The following is a 20,385-nucleotide window of genomic DNA, read 5'->3' as shown; positions in this document are numbered from 1 at the left end:
CTTCACCTCCAAAAGATAATCATATTTACCCTGTGGAGTTTCTGTTGCTTACACTGCATTCATTGGCAGAGTGCTAGGACAGAAACTGATTTTGGAACAGTGGAGATGACTCCGAGGTCATTGAAGGTGAAGGTGTCTAGCATCACACTAACATAACACTGGGGCTGACAAGGGGGGGAAATTAAGTGGGGAAGACTAACGTAGTGAAGGGGAAGGAGTAGGGTAGGGGAAGAACAACACTGCAGGCGAAAATAAGTCAAGAGAGACCGGGTCACAGCCCATGGTTACATAGAAAAGCAACGTCCAGTCACCGACAAGGAAAGACTGTGGTGACACAATGGAACAAGCATTTACAATGCAATGGTTTTGCCTTTGTGAAAGTTAGAGCTATTGGCATTGCTCTTGACATTATTTTTATTTATGTTTTTTTTTTTTAACATAAATAAATGGCATTGTCATTTACAATAGCAGGGCAGGGCACAGGGAAGGGGGGGCGAGGAGAGACGAAGGAGAGCTGCGGGCTCAGGGAAGGGGGGGGCGAGGAGAGACGAAGGAGAGCTGAGGGCTCTTGTTGTAATGCTTGAATGGATGAGTTGGTGGATGCAAGGATGGGTGCATGCATGGATGGGTGCATGCATGGATGAGTGTATGGATGGATGGGTGTATGGATGGATGGATGGATAGATGCATATATACAGCCAATCCCTCAACAATTTATGCAATCCACCAACCCATCCAACCAACAACCCATCCATGCATCCACCCATACATCCATGCATCATGCATACATCCATCCATCATGCATCCATCCATCATCCATCATGCATCCATCTATCCACTGCGTCCCACTCCGACCCCTCTAAATATAACTCTTTTTTTTTTTATAGAGATGACTGTATTCACTAGTATATGCAGTAGACCTTTCTACTCTAACATTCTTATGTGACTCTTGCAGTACATCTATTCATATCCCTTCCATATGTATATAGAAATATAACGAGAATCAACAGTCTCTTCTTTGTGTGACTACATCTAGTACATTTCAATTGTTTTCCTGTTTGTATCTTTTACTTAACGCATGTAAATCAAAGTCCTTAGGTTTGGCAACTGGTTCTTATGTAAAGCGCTCCGACACCTTCGGGTAAAGTTCGCGCTACATAAAATCACATTAAATAAAACTTTACCCCACAAATCCAACCATCCATTTGTGCCTAGGCTTACATTTTACTGCCTCGAAGCACACAGAGAAGGGACAGTTTACTAAGTCGAGGCTGTGTAGGTTGCATGGCAGGGGACAGTTTTAGGTGCCAAGGGAGGGTAGGGAGCAGAGTCAGAGTACTTCACGGAGGTAGGGGCAGTTTTTTATGGTTCAGGGCAGGGGGCTGGGGTACTTTTTGGAGCATGGCCTTATTTTAAAGGGCTCAGTTCAGGTGGAGGAACGGCACAAAACACCAGGCAGACAAAGGGCAGAAGGACACAAAAACGAGTGGAAACAATTATAACTGAGGGCAGATTGGCACAAAAAAACAGGCAGACAGAGGGAAGAAGGACACAAAAACGAGGGGGGGGGGGTGATTCTAAAGGGTGGGCAGAACGGCACAAAACACTGCAGACAGGGCAGAAGGACACAAAAACGAGGGGGGGGGGATGATTGTAACGGAGGGCAGAACGGCACAAAACACCAGGCAGACAGAGGGAAGAAGGACACAAAAACGAGGGGGGGGGTTGATTCTAAGGGTGGACAGAACGGCACAAAACACTATGCAGACAGAGGGCAGAAGGACACAAAAACGAGGGGGGGGGATGATTGTAACGGAGGGCAGAACGGCACAAAACACCAGGCAGACAGAGGGAAGGACACAAAAACGAGGGGGGGGGGATGATTGTAGTGGAGGGCAGAACGGCACAAAACACCAGGCAGACAGAGGGAAGAAGGACACAACAAGTAGTGACAAAGCCAGTAGGTCTAGGCTGATTGTACTAATGCATGCAACGTCAGCACACTAGAACACGACTCAGGAGCTCCACCGCAAAACAAGGATACACACCACGGGCTGTGGTAGGCAGTCAGGCAGCGGGGCTGCGATGGGCCACGGCCAGAAGCACTCCACTTCACTGTGTGGGCATCTACACTAATAAACACAACAAGAATTTGTGTATTGCTCTCAGTGTGTGTTTGTTGCCAGAACTGTATAACTTTCTTGTGCATGCATAAGGCCGAACGTGGACGGTTTGGGGAATGATTTTAAGGTGTAAGGAGATCCCGGAATCCCAGATCCCCGAAGCAGCGGCAAGATGCCGGGCAGGAGCAACCGCGAGCCCCACACAGCAGTATCGCGAACACCCAGAGCTGCAGGCAGGGCCACGGGATTCCCAGCAGCCGCCGCTGCCCCACAGGACAGAAACACATCTCTGTCGGCGGGTGACATCACCGGGGCTACGGTGCTCCAGAGCCTCCTGCACGTACGGGTCCTCCCACAGGACATGGCAGAGTGAGCTCTGCTCCGAGTGGAGTCGAACCTCGCAGCCCCTCCGAGTGGTCCCGAAATGAGCTGCATTATTCCACATAATTTACTGCAAGCCCCCGTTCGTTACTGTTGACTTATACGCGAGTGTCTTGAGTGAGTGAGTGCTGGGGGAAGGCCTCTCTCTCACGTACCATGTGCACAGCAAGCAACGAGGGCTACGGCTGTTTCGAGTCCTTGCCTATCACGCAGACTTAATCGTTGTCTACACAGAATCACAGCGGGACCTGACAGCGGAAGCATTTACGGGCCGGAAACACGGGGAGGGGGGGCGGGAACGGGGCACACACGGACAGCGGGAGGGGGGCGGGATATCAAATCAAAATGCAGAGCACTCACCTGGACTTCTTGGAGCAACGAGAAGTCGACAGGCCCCGGCGCCATCTTCGGCAGAATGAGAGAACACGCCCTGACAGAAAAAAAAAAAACAACACGCCCACCGCCGAGATGAGCGCACAGAGGGGCGGAGAGCGAAAAATTCTCGGGAACGCCCCCGAATCTGGTCCGGCCTTGACGGACAGATCTCTGTTCCAATGGCTAGCCTCCATTTATGGAGCTAGCCAATGGAACAGAGGGCGGATTCAAGTGTCCCTTACTGAAGACTACAGATTTCTCCTGGGGGCGGAGCTAAAGCTCCGTGCCCCAGGCAAAACCTAAAAAGCAGAGTACCAGTGAGGGGGGGGCGAAGTTTTTTAATCAAATGAAAGTACACGGAGAGGGGCAAGGGCAAAATCACCACACAGAGCAAGATTAAGAGATTAAGTTAGATAGAGGCAGAACTGTTGTCCATAATGGTGCCATGACTTGAGTCTAATAGAGTGGCATCTCTTGAGGTCTCAAACAATGGCATATCTGGAGGTATCCGAAGGGTGGCATGACTGGGATGGCGAAGGGGGGTTATAAGTGAGATCCTAGAGGAAGCAGGATATGCAGAATTGGACACTGACAAAAGCCTGCTGCCTTGAACGTTTAACTATTTGCATTATGTTGCACACAATACAACAATAATATTATACTGTGCAACCAAGTCATAGGGCACACACATAAATACATGTATGCAGCTAATTAATATTGTGGAGAGAAATTTCGGTTGAGATGTCCAGGGAATAACACCAATTTCATTTAGGGGAATATTTAAAGAGTATAACAATTATAAAGGCGTAAGAAAATGTTCAGTTCTGAAGCAATAAAACTGGAGGTTAATGGCAGACTAAAAACAGTTAAGTGGGAGGCCAGACAAGATGAACATCTTTCCAGCAGAATTGCAGGATCTCACTCTAAAGATGGCTTTATGAATGTCTAGAAATGCTTTACGGATTTAAAAATGCAAAACAGCTGTAAAAGGGCAGAAAAGCCGGTTATATATTGTTGCTCCTCAAGATTTACTACCACTGCAGATTTTACAGATCACTGTTTGGTAATTAAATGAGCAACGCACTAGCTCGCCAAGCATTAACAGAACAGCAAAGTGAAGTAATATCATTTTATAAAAAAATTACACACAGAGAAAGCAAAAAGGCTTAGTTGGGAACATGGAACATTATATTACATAGGGTGAACAGGGTGTAACTGGTACGGGTCAAACTAGTTTCCACTTGGCACATATTAATGTTGGTCAGCCCCTGATATATGCGGCTCTCAAGGCACAGACAGCAGACACTTCCAGCTCCTGTGTGTGGAGATCTCTGCAAGCACAGGTGGAGGTACAATGGGCATGTCTTACACACGCCACATAAAGTGCGCAGATGCAGCCCTCTTGCACACATGGGACCCTCCTTTATGGGGGAGATGAAGAGATGCTCGCTTTAAAGTACTGCTCATTCACCATCTACAAAGACCAGGCAATAAAGGTTTGTCAGAGATAAGATACAGCCATGTCATCAGTCTATGTTTGTGTACCAGTCTATGATTACACCCGAAAAGAGAGGCTTAGCCACTAGCTATGCTCTTCCCCTCCAATGTCCTACTTTTGAAAGCTACAATCACAGGATGTTTCCAAGCTGCACTGGACTGGTGCATGCTCCATAATGACATCAGCACCAGGAGAAGCACACTTTCCCTCATTTAAATTGTGAATGTGTCAAGGAAGGATATATGACGTTAAAACGCATATTTTTACAACGCATACCGTTACAACGGGACTTTTACAACGCAAATACTATTACAACGCATGTATTTACAACGCATTTTTTTACAACGCAGGTACTTTTACAACGCATACCATTACAACGTAAGTATTGGTAAGTATATATAATTTTTTTTATTGTATATTATTTAAAATTATTTTTATTTAATGTAATTGTATTTAATTTAATTTAATTTAATTTTATTTAATTAATTTAATTTATATTTATTTTTATTTTATTTTTTTCTTGTACCCCTTTATCTAAAATTCCCAAAACTGACCCTGAACCCTAAAAATACCCCTTTACCCAAAAACCCAAAACTGACCATGAACCCTAAAAATACCCTTTTACCCAAAAACCCAAAACTGACCCTGAACCCAAAAAATACCCCTTTACCCAAAAACTGAAAACTGACCCTAAACCCTAAAAATACCCCTTTACCCAAAAACTGAAAACTGACCCTGAACCCTAAAAATACCCCTTTACCCAAAACCTGAAAACTGACCCTGAACCCTAAAAATACCCCTTTACCCAAAAACTGAAAACTGACCCTAAACCCTAAAAATACCCCTTTACCCAAAAACTGAAAACTGACCCTGAACCCTAAAAATACCCCTTTACCCAAAAACTGAAAACTGACCCTAAACCCTAAAAATACCCCTTTACCCAAAAACTGAAAACTGACCCTATACCCTAAAAATACCCCTTTACCCAAAAACTGAAAACTGACCCTGAACCCTAAAAATACCCCTTTACCCAAAAACTGAAAACTGACCCTAAACCCAAAAAATACCCCTTTACCCAAAAACTGAAAACTGACCCTGAACCCTAAAAATACCCCTTTACCCAAAAACTGAAAACTGACCCTAAACCCTAAAAATACCCCTTTACCTAAAAACCCAAAACTGACCCTGAACCCTAAAAATACCCCTTTACCCAAAAACCCAAAACTGACCCTGAACCCTAAAAATACCCTTTTACCCAAAAACCCAAAACTGACCCTGAACCCTAAAAATACCCCTTTACCCAAAAACCCAAAACTGACCCTAAACCCTAAAAATACCCCTTTACCCATAAACCCAAAAATGACCCTGAACCCTAAAAATACCCCTTTAAAAAAAACCTAACATATAACATTTTAAATATAATTATATACTTACCTATACTTACGTTGTAATGGTATGCGTTGTAAAAGTACCTGCGTTGTAAAAACATGCGTTGTAAATAAATGCGTTGTAATAGTATTTGCGTTGTAAAAGTTCCGTTGTAATGGTAGTGCGTTGTAAAAAATGCGTTGTAATGTGTGTTTACCGTCAAGGAAGGAATTCAGCAGATGCATTCTGATTTACAAAAGGCCATGGGACCATTTTAGGTCGAGATTACCAGACACAAGACATATTGTGGGCTTAGCAAGAACATACAGGGCCTACAGGGCCTACCCATTACTTACCATTTGTTGTTTTTCTTATCACTCGCATTTGCCTGCCTATCTTATTTTTGCCCCAGCTTCTCAATCTTGCGTTTGTCCCTCCCATGGAGCTTAGCCTCTTTACCATGTCTTTTGACTTGCTGACTTCTATGCTTCCACTGCTTGCTCTTCGAGCAATACTTTTTACTTTGTGATTACCCACTCAATGATAGTGCATGTGTTTTCCTTTTCCAATTGCTCCCCTTGTACACTTGTCTTGCCCTATATTAGGTGCTGCTCCTGCTTGCCCTTTGCACCTCTCCCCTCCCACACTGTGTTTGCCCTTATGTCATCCCTCCGTTGCCTTGTCACTTGTGTGCTTCTACCCTACCTGCTGCATGTTGCTCTGTGGCCTGTTCCTCTGTGTTGTTTCTACCCCCCTCCCCCCGTCCCCATCCCGTACTGCCTCCAGGTTGTCTCCCCCAACGGCATCCTTCTCTGTTCCTTGATGATTGTTTGTGTAAGACTTACCTTCTCTACATCGGGCAGGCAATCCAGTAACCCAACAGTGTTCTTCAAATCATTAGTGTCAGTTTCATTGCCATTTCCAGTCATTTTTAAGGGCTTTCTTGCCATGGCGTTTAATACTGCTTCATATAGCTGCTTTGTTATCAAAGGTGAAGGCAATTCTCTTAAATAATCCTTGAGTACACCTTTTAATAAATTAAAAAACATATAATCAGCAAGACTAGAATTACAAAATATTGCAACATTTAACAAGCAAAGAATGTAATCATCATCCTGGGCATGGAGCTAAAATGACAAATTTTAAAGTCCTCAGTAACATAAATGTATGTATAAATCAACATATTAATCTGTGAGCATTTTGCTGCTGATGGAGGGGAATGACTTACCTACCGATATTCTCAATTTGAGCCATAAAAAGTTATGCCCATACATTGTGCCAAAATTAGTTAAAGGATGTGCTCAGACAAAACACACTCTGTTACATTTATTTAGGACATTGAGAACTGCTCAATAAACACACACACACACACACTCATATATATATATTGTACCTCTCTCGTGTCAACTTGCTCCTCGCATTTAGCCCCTGCATTTGGACTTCCTACACTGGGGGCTGTGGCGGTACGTGGGGACCCAAGGAAGGACTTTGTAATCTCGGGACAGTGGAGTGTGTCAGTGTCCGGCTACATTGGGGTCCCGCTGCAGTGCAATCTGCCTACATCAATTCTCCCCCTATTTTCACCGACCTGCGCTGCTGTTCAAATGTGGCATCTTGGGAGTTGCAGTTCAGAGCATGGATAACGAACTACAACAGGTGAGCAAGACTGCAAGGGGGAGGAGCGGACCCACGCCAGCTACTCAAGAGGCAGCAGAGAAGAACTCACTGTGTTCAGTATTGCCGGTGTTGGGCGCTGAGGAAGACGAAAGCCGAAATGCATTCGCCGCCACCTGAGCTGTTTTTAGAAAATAAAGCCCTTCCAACCAGTCCCCTTCGGGCTCCTGCTTCTTCTTTGTAAGGGAGGTTTTTGTGGAGATATATATATATATACACACACACTGTAATATACCGGCAAGCTATAAGACTTTATATGCAGTTTCACGAGGGGTACAAGAATGCCAGATTTCTATTAAGTGCATTAGTGTAATGAACAAACCAGTGCTAAGGCAAAATACATAAGACTTTATCTCACAACTACGATGTGATTTCATCACCCGGGAATCATCGATGTCAATAATGAATGTGATATTAGGGATTTTATTGAAGATGTAATTGGGCATTGTATATATGATAATATAAATTAATGAACTTGTGAGGCAATCTGTTATGTTGTACATTAAAACATGAGCTGCGCATATGGGTTCTTTGTGAATCATTTGTTTGTAGAACTCGTCCATTTCTTTTTAGGTCTGGCTAGAAGCAACTTTATCTGTCTGGAAGAACTTGTGTGTGATCTACTCTTAAAAAAATACATTGCAGATACCGACAAACCGAGAGTGCGGTTTGGGTCAGCCCACTTAAGCCATTGGTATTCAAATGTTTCTCATTGTTTTCTATTGCTTGATGCACTATACATCAAGGGCACAGCAATTTGTGAATGATTACTTAGCCCATTTTTTGATTCCACTAGGTTTTGGCGTTGGGGCATTAAGTAGTCCACTATTAAGTTGGAGATGGGACATGTATCTTGTAATTGAGGCCCAGTGTGTGTTCTTTGATGTATTTACTTTTCTGCAACAGTGATACTGTAATTGCCGATTTATGCATTTTTTTTGTTTATGAATTGCTTGCATTTTGAGTGCCTTAGCTTCTAATAAAGAAATAGGGCTATTCACTAAACACTATTGTGTATCCACTCATGTCACTTTGCAGACATAATAACATATTAGATTTACTACATTTTTGGTCACAATGAAAAGGCTTGCCACAAATAGAATTTCCTAATGATGACACGAAAATTCTGTCACTTTCCAAATGTATCTACTATGCTATATTTTGTTATGTATTACTTTTAAGCGCAATGCTTACAACCCATTTTCAGAAAGTCTTCATGAAGTGTACAACTAACTCTGCTAATGGAGTTCCACCTCGAAGGGACACTACTTCCAAGTTCCACTTTGTTATAACTAAAAATGTTGCTTTATTACAGGATTTTCTTACTAGGGCAGCTGGGGGCAAAACACTAAGGGGTCCATTACGATGGAAGGCGGACAAAGTCAGGGACCGATCGCCGAAGTTGCGGCGGTCCCGCCTTTGGCATTAGGATGCGCCCACCACACTGGCGGGCGCATCCTGGGCCTTTTACATTGCGAGTGGATCTACTGGCTGCAGACCCACTCGCAATGTAAAAGTACTGTGCACAACATTGCCATGCATTACAGGGCAGGCACCACGTGGTGCCTGCCACATAGTGCATGGCAATGAGGGGGAGTACCATAGATACCCCCATGTGCAACGGGCCCCCAACAGCAAAAACCGGATGCCGTTGCCGCCATGGAAAGGCTGCTCTCCGCCTGTATTGTAATATAGATGGCGGTGTCTTGCAGGCAGTGCCACCTATCATGCCCCTTTTCCACTCGGTCGACGGTCTTTCCGTCCGCTGTGGACCCCCCAGCCATACTAATATGGCGGGGGTCTTTCAGGTATGGATGGCGGGCGGATCGCCCCCATCGGGGGCTACCGCCGGCCTGGCCGGGGGCGATCCGCCTGCCATCCTACTAGGCCCCTAAGTTGTCAAAATACAACCAACAACTTCTACGAAAAAGCCAAACCTATTGGCTTTTCAAATTGCTTGTTTACAAACATGTTGATGGACCAGACCAATTGCCTTCAACTTCAACCAGAAAGTGGCAGGCAAATGCCGTATTTGTATGCAGAGGGTCCGCCTAGCAAACCCAGAATTCAGTCACCAGCTGTTACATACTTTGTTTGGTGGTCTGTTTCATTAAACAGATGCCATGGTGAAAAGTTCCTTGGATAATAGGCCATATTGATGTCTCATTTATTTTTCCTAATTCAAATAGTTTAATAATATTGCACAAAAATATTGTATGATTTGCAAGAACTTTTACTACGTGTCTTATTTTTCGATTTCATATGGAATTAAAAAAAATTGAATGGTTTCATGACTGATATTTTACTTATGTTAATATACTTTTAAATGTAAATAACTTTAGGCTTATTTTATTAGAAACCTATCTATATTGTGCAATTGTGCTTCATTGAATTAAAATTATATAATTATATAATCACTTTAACATAGTACTTTCTGTTACATATTTCTATTAAATGAACCTACATTTCGGAATTTCCAGTCGTATGTAATGATCTCCCTAGACCTTTTGAGTAGGGGTACGCCTGTGTAACTAGAGTCCCGCCCATTAATCCATTGTTAACAATTTGCTATGACTGCCCTCAAAAATTGGGTAATTATTCTCAAATGAAGGTTCAGTACTCTTTTCAAATTGAGGGTGGATCACTGCAGAGGTGTACCAGATTTTCAGTAAAAATGCATTTTCCATTCGTATATACATTTAAAATAATTCCCCATTGTAAGCCTTCATCTTTTTAGGTGTTGCATACACCGCACATTCAATGTGCTGCAAGCTGTATTGTATACAATTCAGTGGACTTACAACCTGCCCAGAGCGTTCCATTAGTTGTTTTTATTGTCACTCTCATTTGCAATCTTTTGATTGGTTAGTCCTGTAGGCTTCCCATTCTTTCTTGTGCATTTGTTCTTCCTCATCTTTGTTCTTACTCGTCTTTTTGCAACACACTGTTTTTTCTATTTTGTAGTGGTTTCTGTATTATTCCTGGACATGCATCTATTTCACCCTACACAATGCCACTCTACGCCCCTCCACCCTACGCACTCCATCCTACGCCACAACCTTAGCATTTAGCCATGCAGAACTGCAGCCAGGCTGCTGTACAACATGGCTAAAGGACATTGGCAAAGCCAATTGCTCTCACATAGGGGACACCTTTTGGCTGTGCCAATGCTTGTTCTGGTTCTGCTGCCAACTATGAAATTTTCTACTGGTCACATTAAAATCACAGATTAAGCAGAAAAAGCTCTATAATTATAATATAGTATAACTGCCCTACCTAGCACTGTACCAACATGTTTGAGAATTCAGACAAGAAATTTAATACCAGTGCAATTTTGGGCATGTGACAAGCAACTCCACCACCCATGAATGTAAGTAAATAGGCAGTTCATGTATTTGTTTATTCTAAAATAATTACATATCTAGCTAAAGTGGAACTGATCTAAAAGTCTGATTTTAGCACAGATGCTAAGTGTGTCTTTGGCACCTAAAAGTGCCCCTAAATGTATTTTCTTCTTCCTCATACCCAAAACATGTCAAGCCGAAAATAAATATTTTGTTATGCAACTGCACACTGTATTAAAAGAGAAATCATTCTCTTTGGTAGCACAATCCACATGCATGCTGAGTGACAGTTAGGCACTAAATCACAAATGGGGTGAAAAGGCATAAGGTTTTTATGAGACCATAATGTGTGAGTGTATGTACCGGGTGCAGTAAATATGTTCCAATCGGAGCTTAAACTCTGACATGGAGCATAATGGGAATGTGGAGCCTACTCCTCCAAACTGTGCATCTGGTCATTACTTGGCATTCCTCCCGGTTATTTTGGAAGTTGTACCCTGAAAATTGTGAGAGGGGATGAATAACATGTCCGGTAGACAATTCATTACATTGAATTCTGATCCTTACACAAAGAGGAGTTTGACTAGGGATGGTAATTTTATGGGCCACTTGTCATTCGTCAGTTAGAATCTGTGAGGTCAGATGTCCTCCTATTCTCGTTGAATAGCAATTTATTTTACCATCTCTCCTTTATAAATGTTATGTTATCATGTGTTTAAGTGACATTGTAGCTGTCTGCCTGGTTAGATTTACTCTGGATTCTTCGTTAATGATATTAATAATATTAATAAATATTTTTGTTTAACAAATATTGCTAGTAAAAAAATTTATTGCAAGCATAAGGCAGTAATGTTTAAGTGACAGCACATTTTTTTCATTTAATTTTAGTGGAATATTCTTGGAATAACAAAGATAAGAAAAAAATAGCAATCACACCAGTTTGCCTAGGCCAGCGCTAATGGCTTTGCTAATATTTGTTGCTTACATTGTTTTTTATATGTAAATCTTATGGGATGCCTATCGTTACCGTTGAATGACATTGGATATTTGTAATGCATGGCATTTGTGAACCACATGGCACCGAGTATCCCTTAGGTAATTCTTTCCATAGACTGTACAAATCAAATTTTAGAACACTATGTATAAAGTGTAGAACACTTTATAAATATTGTATTGGAAACCATCATTTCCTCATGTTAAAAGTATGTCTTATGGATTTGAAAAAAAGCTCCAGAATACCCTAGTCCAGTGGAGACAAACATGCGGAAAGTACTCAAAACGTGCATACTAACTAGAATAAGCGGATTGTGAGAGAGCTGGATTTACATCTATGCATTGTACAGCCTGGACTTTTGTTTTGGAAGCTACAAAAGCAGCACAGGCGTAACATCAGCGATTACAATGACAAAAAGGATTCCACGCTTACACCATGAAATCTGCATATTCACCATGAAATGGGGCTTTATCTTAAGGAATGCCATGAAAATCACTTTTTGATTCAGTTGAGTGTACAAGGAGTTATCAAACGGATTAAAGGAAGCTCTACGTGGCCGCAGCCAGCCTTATGGTCTGTACATCCATGGTTTCTGGTCCTTAGCTCCAAAGCCGACATATATCCCTACCATCTGTGCGATGTTAACCACTCTTATGTCTCACCCCCAGTCTACACCTTGGGAAGCCTCAGAGAGAAGCAACTGTTTATAGACACACAGCATAGTGCCTGTGGATGCTGTAGGAGCAATATTGCTTCAGTTTGTAGAAATTATTCTAAAGTTCTTGAAAATGCAATTGCTTTCTGCAGAGCACACTGCGAATACTACATTTCTGATATGCAATCTACTGCTTTCGGCAGCATTCTGTACGTGCAAAACCACCTCATCTGCTCAGCTGACAATATATGCATGACTCAAACGGGTTTGCCGCAGAGGGTAAATTATTAACTAGGAAATAGTCACAGCTCAGTGCCATTGTGGAAACAACCAGGGAGAAGAGCACAGTCTGTTTCCTAGGAAAAACACAACAGAAAACCCCGCATAATGTATGTATGTATACATGTATGTATATGGTATTTCCAACCTTGCAAAAAGGAAGCAGAGCACTGTACATAGTCAAAAGCAAGCTTAACGTCGGTAAGTAATAGGAGAGGAAGCTGTGCTGTGGATGGTTAAATGTATGATATTGACTAATAAACACAACTCCTAAATATCGACAACGGCCCTGTGAAGGGACATTCTCGATTGAAAGTCTCCCTCACTCATACTCTACAGAGTGGGTCTCCCTGCCTCACATTCTAGAGTGAAAGTCTCCCTCACTCATACTCTACAGAGAGGGACTCCCTGCCTCATATTCTACAGTAAATAGCGTACTCGCTCATGCTCTAGTGAAAGTCTCCCTCACTCATGCTCTACAGAGAGGGTCTCCCAGCCTCATATTCTACAGTGAAAGTGTCCCTCACTCTTGCTCTACAGAGAGGGTCTCCCAGCCTCATATTCTACAGTGAAAGTCTCCCTCACTCATGCTCTACAGAGAGGGTCTCCTTGCCTCATATTCTACAGTGAAAGTCTCCCTCACTCATGCTCTACAGAGAGGGTCTCCTTGTCTCATATTCTACAGTGAAAGTCTCCCTCACTCTTGCTCTACAGAGAGGGTCTCCTTGCCTCATATTCTACAGTGAAAGTCTCCCTCACTCTTGCTCTACAGAGAGGGTATCCTTGCCTCATATTCTACAGTGAAAGTCTCCCTCACTCATGCTCTACAGAGAGGGTCTCCTTGTCTCATATTCTACAGTGAAAGTCTCTCTCACTCATGCTCTACGGAGATGGTCTCCCTGCTCATATTCTACAGTGAAAGTCTCTCTCACTCATGCTCTACAGAGAGGGTCTCCCTGCCTCATATTCTCCAGTGAAAGTCTCTCTCACTCATGCTCTACGGAGATGGTCTCCCTGCTCATATTCTACAGTGAATGCCGTACTCGCTCATGTTCTAGAGTGAAAGTCTCCCTCACTCATGCTCTACAGAGAGGGTCTCCCTGCATCATATTTTACAGTGAAAGTCTCTCTCACTCATACCCTACAGAGAGGGTCTCCCTGCCTCATATTCTACAGTGAATGTCGCACTCGCTCATGCTCTAGAGTGAAGGTCTCTCTCACTCATAATCTAAAGAGAGGGTCTCCCTGCCTCATATTCTACAGTGAAGGTCTCTCTCACTCATACTCTACAGAGAGGGTCTCCCTGCCTCATATTCTAGAGTGAAAGTCTCCCTCACTCATACTCTACAGAGAGGGTCTCCCTGGCTCATATTCTAGAGTGAAAATCTCCCTCACTCATACTCTACAGACAGGGTTTCCCTGCCTCATATTCAACAGTGTAGGTTGTACTCGCTCATGCTCTAGAGTGAAGGTCTCCCTCACTCATACTCTACAGAGAGGTTCTCCCTGCCTCATATTCTAGTGTGAAAGTCTCCCTCACTCATACTCTACAGAGAGGGTCTCCCGGCCTCATATTCTAGTGTGAAAGTCTCTCTCACTCATACTCTACAGAGGGTCTCCCTGCCTCATATTCTAGAGTGAAGGTCGCACTTGCTCATGCTCTATAGTGAAAGTCTCCCGCACTCATACTCTACAGAGAGGGTCTCCCTGCCTCATATTCTACAGTGAAGGTCGCACTCGCTCATGCTCTAGAGTGAAGGTCTGCCTCACTCATACTCTACAGAGAGGGTCTTCCTGCCTCATATTCTACAGTGAAGGTCGCACTCGCTCATGCTCTAAAGTGAAGGTCTCTCTCACTCATACTCTACAGAGAGGGTCTCCCTGCCTCATATTCTAGAGTGAAAGTCTCCCGCACTCATACTCTACAGAGAGGGTCTCCCTGCCTCATATTCTACAGTGAAGGTCGCACTCGCTCATGCTCTAGAGTGAAGGTCTCCCTCACTCTTACTCTACAGAGAGGGTATCCCTGCCTCACATTCTACAGTGAATGTCGCACTCGCTCATGCTTTAGTGTGAAGAAGGTCTTCCTCCCTCACAGGAGTCATATTTCTGCACCAAGTGCAATCCAATGGAGCCCCAAGAGTGTGTTCTCTTAGTGCTACATGAATTCTAGAACAGAATAAAATAAAATTAAATGATTGCTTGGAATAGTTTTTTACACTACAAACATCCACAAAACAAACCACACAGTTTATAACTCCTGACTTCTGGATCACATGGTCCTCATCTCTTACAAACCACGTGTAATCATATTGATTTACAGTCTTCTTAATCTCAGGAAGTGGATCTAGGACAGGAAAATGTGTCCTTAGCTGGCCTGTGCTTAGATATTTACGTCAATCAAAGAGGCAATTGTATACCGTTCGAGTTCATGTTGGACATATATGCTTTTATGAAAAGTCTAATTTTCGGTAAACAAAAGGCTTCTTTTATAGGCGGTCTCTATTCATATAGTAGCTTGAGAACCAGGTTGCTACAGCGATTACTGGACCACGAGTTTAAATCACATCAAGCAACAAATACTGCAAAATTAAAACAGGGACACTTTTTTTGCACGAGGTGAAACAATGAATTAAAATACCTGGCTGGAAGTGGAAAGTACCTTACTAGGGAGGCTCTTGCTGGCATGAAGGCTACTTTAAAAAAGCAGTGGCAAAGCCAATAGGTTTGACGTTGGTCGCTAAACTTTTGGCTTATTTTGTCTGTGTATGTTTTTCGAACCGGACTAACAGAGAAAAAGAGGCGGAAGGGTGAGTCTGGAGCTGGGAGCTGAAGAGTTACCCTTGGCGGAGACTTCTATTCAGTGGTAATCCCCCCTCATTTGCGGGGTTCACAGCCGGGTACTGCGCAGGCAAGTTTGACGAATGGAGGAACTGCGAGACTGAGGTATTTTTGATTAAGCGTTTGATTTAAAGCCTCAACGTTTAAATGCAGTCCCAAGGAAAAGGAACATTGCATTGGTATTATGAGGGCCTGACATCTGAATTGGAGATAATGCTATTTTAAAAGATCAAAACGCAATTGCTTAAATAAATTTAATTTAATCGGATGTTACTTGTAGGCAGCCCATTTGTAATTTACAAAACAGGGTGAATTGGTGGTTTTACACTTATTTACAAAGTATTAATTGTGGCACTGTTGCTTTAATTGGATGGCACGCTGGTAAAAAGTCGGAAAGTTGAAATATTTCGTTTGTGTTTAATTAATTGCTATCACATGGAGAGAGTATATCAACTGTTTGTAATATGGCGCCCAAATGTGTGACAAAGGCAGATCAAGCGGCGAAACGCATCCTATGTCACGTACTGTTTGAAATAAAAACAGATTTCTCACGTTCTAGAGTGCAGGATTTCTCTTGATAGGGAGAACTATGGATATGGATATAGATATAGATATAGATATATATATATTACCTACTGGCAGTCGCCAGTAGGCATATATAGTTAGGATTTTTTTGAATAGGGATTTCTGAAAATTCTATGTTGAATAACTTTGGCGTTGATGGACGGAATTGGCTGAAATTGTCAGGAAAATGGCACATTTTGTTTCTGAGCGTCCCCTGAAAGTTTGGGGGGGTTTCGTCAAGCGGGGGCCGAGAAAAAAGGGGGGTCCCAAAACGTGTTTTTAACATTGAGTTTTCCATAGGGCGGTTGGACTCACTTTTAGCTCGAACGGCTGAATGGATTTCCACAAAACTTGGCAAAATTGTAGGGACTGGTAGCCCGATGTGCCTTTGCTATGTCTCAAGATATATGCTCCAGTGGTTTTTACGAAAATTAACTTTGAAAAATATATATTGGGCTATATATATGTTAGAGCCCAACTGTAGCCCAATGTAGCCCAAAGATGGCCACCAGAGACAAAAAAAAACAAATGTAGCCCAAATATCAGCCAGATGTAGCCCAACTATAGCCCAGTGACAGAATGTCCCAGAGTGTTCTAAAGAACAACTAGAGCGCTAACAGTCTTACTTATGACAAAAAGTATGGCACACCTGAAGTCATCTTGATTGGAATAAAGTGTTAACACTTAAACCATTTAATTTGCAAAGGAACAAAATGAGGGGGTTCATTTTGCCATAGAAATTATGATTAGTGCTGAAGAAAGAAAAATTAGGGCACATTTTGAGTGACTTCTCAAATCCTCTTATATTTCATTAACAAAATTCTGATATGCAGTCTCCCAAGATGGCCACCAGAGACAAAAGAGCCCAAATGTAGCCCAAATATCAGCCAGATGTAGCCCAACTATAGCCCAATGACAGAATGTCCCAGAGTGTTCTAACGAACAACTAGAACGCTAACAGTCTTACTTATGACAAAAGTATGGCACACCTGAAGTCATCTTGATTGGAATAAAGTGGTAACACTTAATACATTTAATTTGAAAAGGAACAAAATGAGGGGTTTCATTTTGCCATAGAAATGTTATATATATATATATATATATATATATCACTGAAAAAACCATAGGTTATAGACCATATATAGTTAGGAATTAGCATTTACAAAACCTTGAAAATTCACTGAAAAAACCATAGGTTATAGACCATATATAGTTAGGAATTAGCATTTACAAAACCTTATTTTACTCACACAAAACCATTGAAATTCGCATATATAGTTAGTTGCACTAACTATATATCGCGCACCCGCAATCCACTGCTGATCATGTCACATATTACATCATTCATGACATGCTCAGTGACATCACTGATGACATCACTGATGACATCTCAAATGACATCACTGATGACATCACTGATGATATCTCAAATGACATCACTGATGACATCACTGATGACATCTCAAATGACATCACTGATGACATCACTGATGACATCTCAAATGACATCACTGATGACATCACTGATGACATCACTGATGACATCTCATTTGACATTACTGATCACATCACTGATGACATCATTCATGTGATAATACGATGAACCTCTTCAGACTCTAATATAACCTTAGATACACTCAGTGTAAACAGACACTCACAGACTGTCACTCATCCATGGAGTTACTCACACACCTAGTCAGTCATGCAAAGAATCAATCACACCTCCATTTCCTCAACTATACAGTTATACACACCTTACTTATTCAAACATATACTAACACATATTTACTCTCTTATACAATCCCTGATACAAGTTCACAATGATCCATACAGCCACTCACACATTCACTGGCTCTTATGCACAGTTATTTATATATGTCAACTCTCACCTGTACTGTGTTTTACATATGTACTTACTTTAACCTCTTGGATGCTATGGGAATTCCCCTGCTGTGCTGGGATTTCGTGATCCTCATTGGTTCATGACGAGCTGGGCTCGTCATGAGCGTGCGAGGAGGCTACTGCATGACGAGCCCAGCTCGTCATGAGCGTGGAAGGGGTTAACATGTAGCACTGAGATATCCATTCACTCACCAATACACTCATGCACACATTCAACCGCCCATACAGCTGTTTCCACATGCACTTTTGAACCCATACATCTAGTGAATCAACTGCTCACACATCTATGCACAGAGTCATACACCTCCCAGCCACCCACACACACACTCAGTCTCCCATACAAATACTTGGGCAACCAATCAATAACCCATATAGTTACTCATATAGCTACTGATCAACACATGCAGCAGTTTACAGAACAACAGACATAATGATGCACAAATTAAGACAGTTTAGTCACTAACCCATGCACTCAGTGAGACACATTTAATCACTCACTCATACAGTCAGTCATGCACCTACTAAATCCTTCATCCAGACACTTATACATCCACTCATTCTTCAATATGTAAGACATATTTTAACTTTACAGAAACATACAGTCACTGGATGTTGTCATCAGTGATGTCATCAGTGATGTCATGAATGATGTAATATGTGACATGATCAGCAGTGGATTGCGGGTGCGCGATATATAGTTAGTGCAACTAACTATATATGCGAATTTCAATGGTTTTGTGTGAGTAAAAGAAGGTTTTGTAAATGCTAATTCCTAACTATATATGGTCTATAACCTATGGTTTTTTCAGTGAATATATATATATATATATATATTAAGGTTCACAGTTTGCCCCCAAGGCGAGACGCACTCCCAGTCGGCGTATGTAGGGTCAGGAGAGGTGCCTGACACCTCTCCTGACCCTACATACGCCGACTGGGAGTTCGCCTCGCCTTGGGGGCAAACTGTGAACCTTAATATATATATATATATATATATATATATATATATATATATATATATACATATATATATATATATATATATATATATATATATATCATCCAAGTTGCCCAGGTGAGGAACCACACATGTCAGGAATCACACCACATCGTAGGCGGCAGTGTCAGCAGCATGCACCACGCATTCCTGAAGCCATACGCGTTTCGAGCTAAGACGCTCTTGTTCACTGGCATAGAGAGGCAGGAAACAGGTTACAAAGAACAGGGGTTTATTTAAACATACGGAGTCCCGCCCCAGTGGGCGTGTCAAAAGGCATGCTGGTTAAGGTAGTCCAATATATTGCCTTTGACTCACAAAGTTCTCTTGCCAAGTGGCCCCTGTCCTGCCACTCAATATGATAGCAAATCCCTGTAGGGGGAAAGGCTGTGAGCGCACAGCTGCTGTACTCTGCCAATGCCTCTACGAGCGAGGCTCCATCAGTCCAAGGAGTGCTGGTGATTCCCAGCACTCAGGATCCGCCAATCGGCGCCGGGGTTCCTCGCGGAGTCAAAGGCAGTATATTGGACTTCCTTAACCAGCATGCTTTTTGACACGCCCACTGGGGCGGGACTGCGTATGTTTAAATAAACCCCTGTTCTTTGTAACCTGTTTCCTGCCTCTCTATGCCAGTGAACAAGAGCGTCTTAGCTCGAAACGCGTATGGCTTCAGGAATGCGTGGTGCATGCTGCTGACACTGCCGCCTACGATGTAGTGTGATTCCTGACGTGTGTGGTTCCTCACCTGGGCAACTTGGATGTTTATATATATATATATATATATATATATATATATATATATATATATATATATATCCGCTCCAGGAATTCCCCCAAACGATTAAAGGAACGGTCGCACTCTTGTGGTAAGTTTGGAATACTCTGTTTTATTTTCACAGAACAGCAAGACGCGTTTCGGCAATCAAGCCTTTATCCACTGCTTCCCTATATATATATATATTTGTTTATTTATACATATAATTATATATAAAGGTAACCAAAAAGGAAATAAAATAAACGCTCACTCGGCCCGAGTTATGAGGTGAAATCCAAATGTAGTCCAGCACCATGACAAGTTTCGGCCGTTTGGTGGCCTTTATCACACATAGGCATGTAGTCAAACACCCCGTGTTATGGCTGTAATTAACAAAATAGAAAATGGATGAAGAATATCAGGGTAAATGTGAAAATGGGTACCATCTTATAAAGTAGAGATTGCAACTGATGTATACAACAAACAAGGGATATTTATGACATAACTGCCTTTGTGTAACATAAACTTACGCATTCTCGGACAATGTAATGTTAAATATGCATACCTAATATAGGCAAATAATGGGGTCCATGGGGCCTCAATGAGGCCTAATTACCAGCATTGGCCCCAGGGGAT

General features: G+C 42.3%; 1 protein-coding gene across 3 annotated transcripts in view; it reads right to left on the bottom strand.

The window, feature by feature from the left end:
• SYDE2 (synapse defective Rho GTPase homolog 2) overlaps positions 1-20,385 on the bottom strand; it is a 200,441-nt gene that overhangs the window by 35,707 nt on the left and 144,349 nt on the right. For all 3 annotated transcript variants that reach the window (XM_078645550.1, XM_078645551.1, XM_078645552.1), the window contains one exon: positions 6,591-6,772. In XM_078645550.1, the coding sequence (XP_078501676.1) occupies positions 6,591-6,772 (182 nt within the window). The remainder of the gene's footprint in view (positions 1-6,590; positions 6,773-20,385) is intronic.

The sequence above is a fragment of the Lissotriton helveticus genome, chromosome 1_1, assembly GCF_964261635.1.
Source record: "Lissotriton helveticus chromosome 1_1, aLisHel1.1, whole genome shotgun sequence".
Lineage (NCBI taxonomy): Eukaryota > Metazoa > Chordata > Amphibia > Caudata > Salamandridae > Lissotriton > Lissotriton helveticus.
Note: the sequence above shows the minus strand (reverse complement) of the source record. Positions and strands in the feature narration are given on the sequence as shown.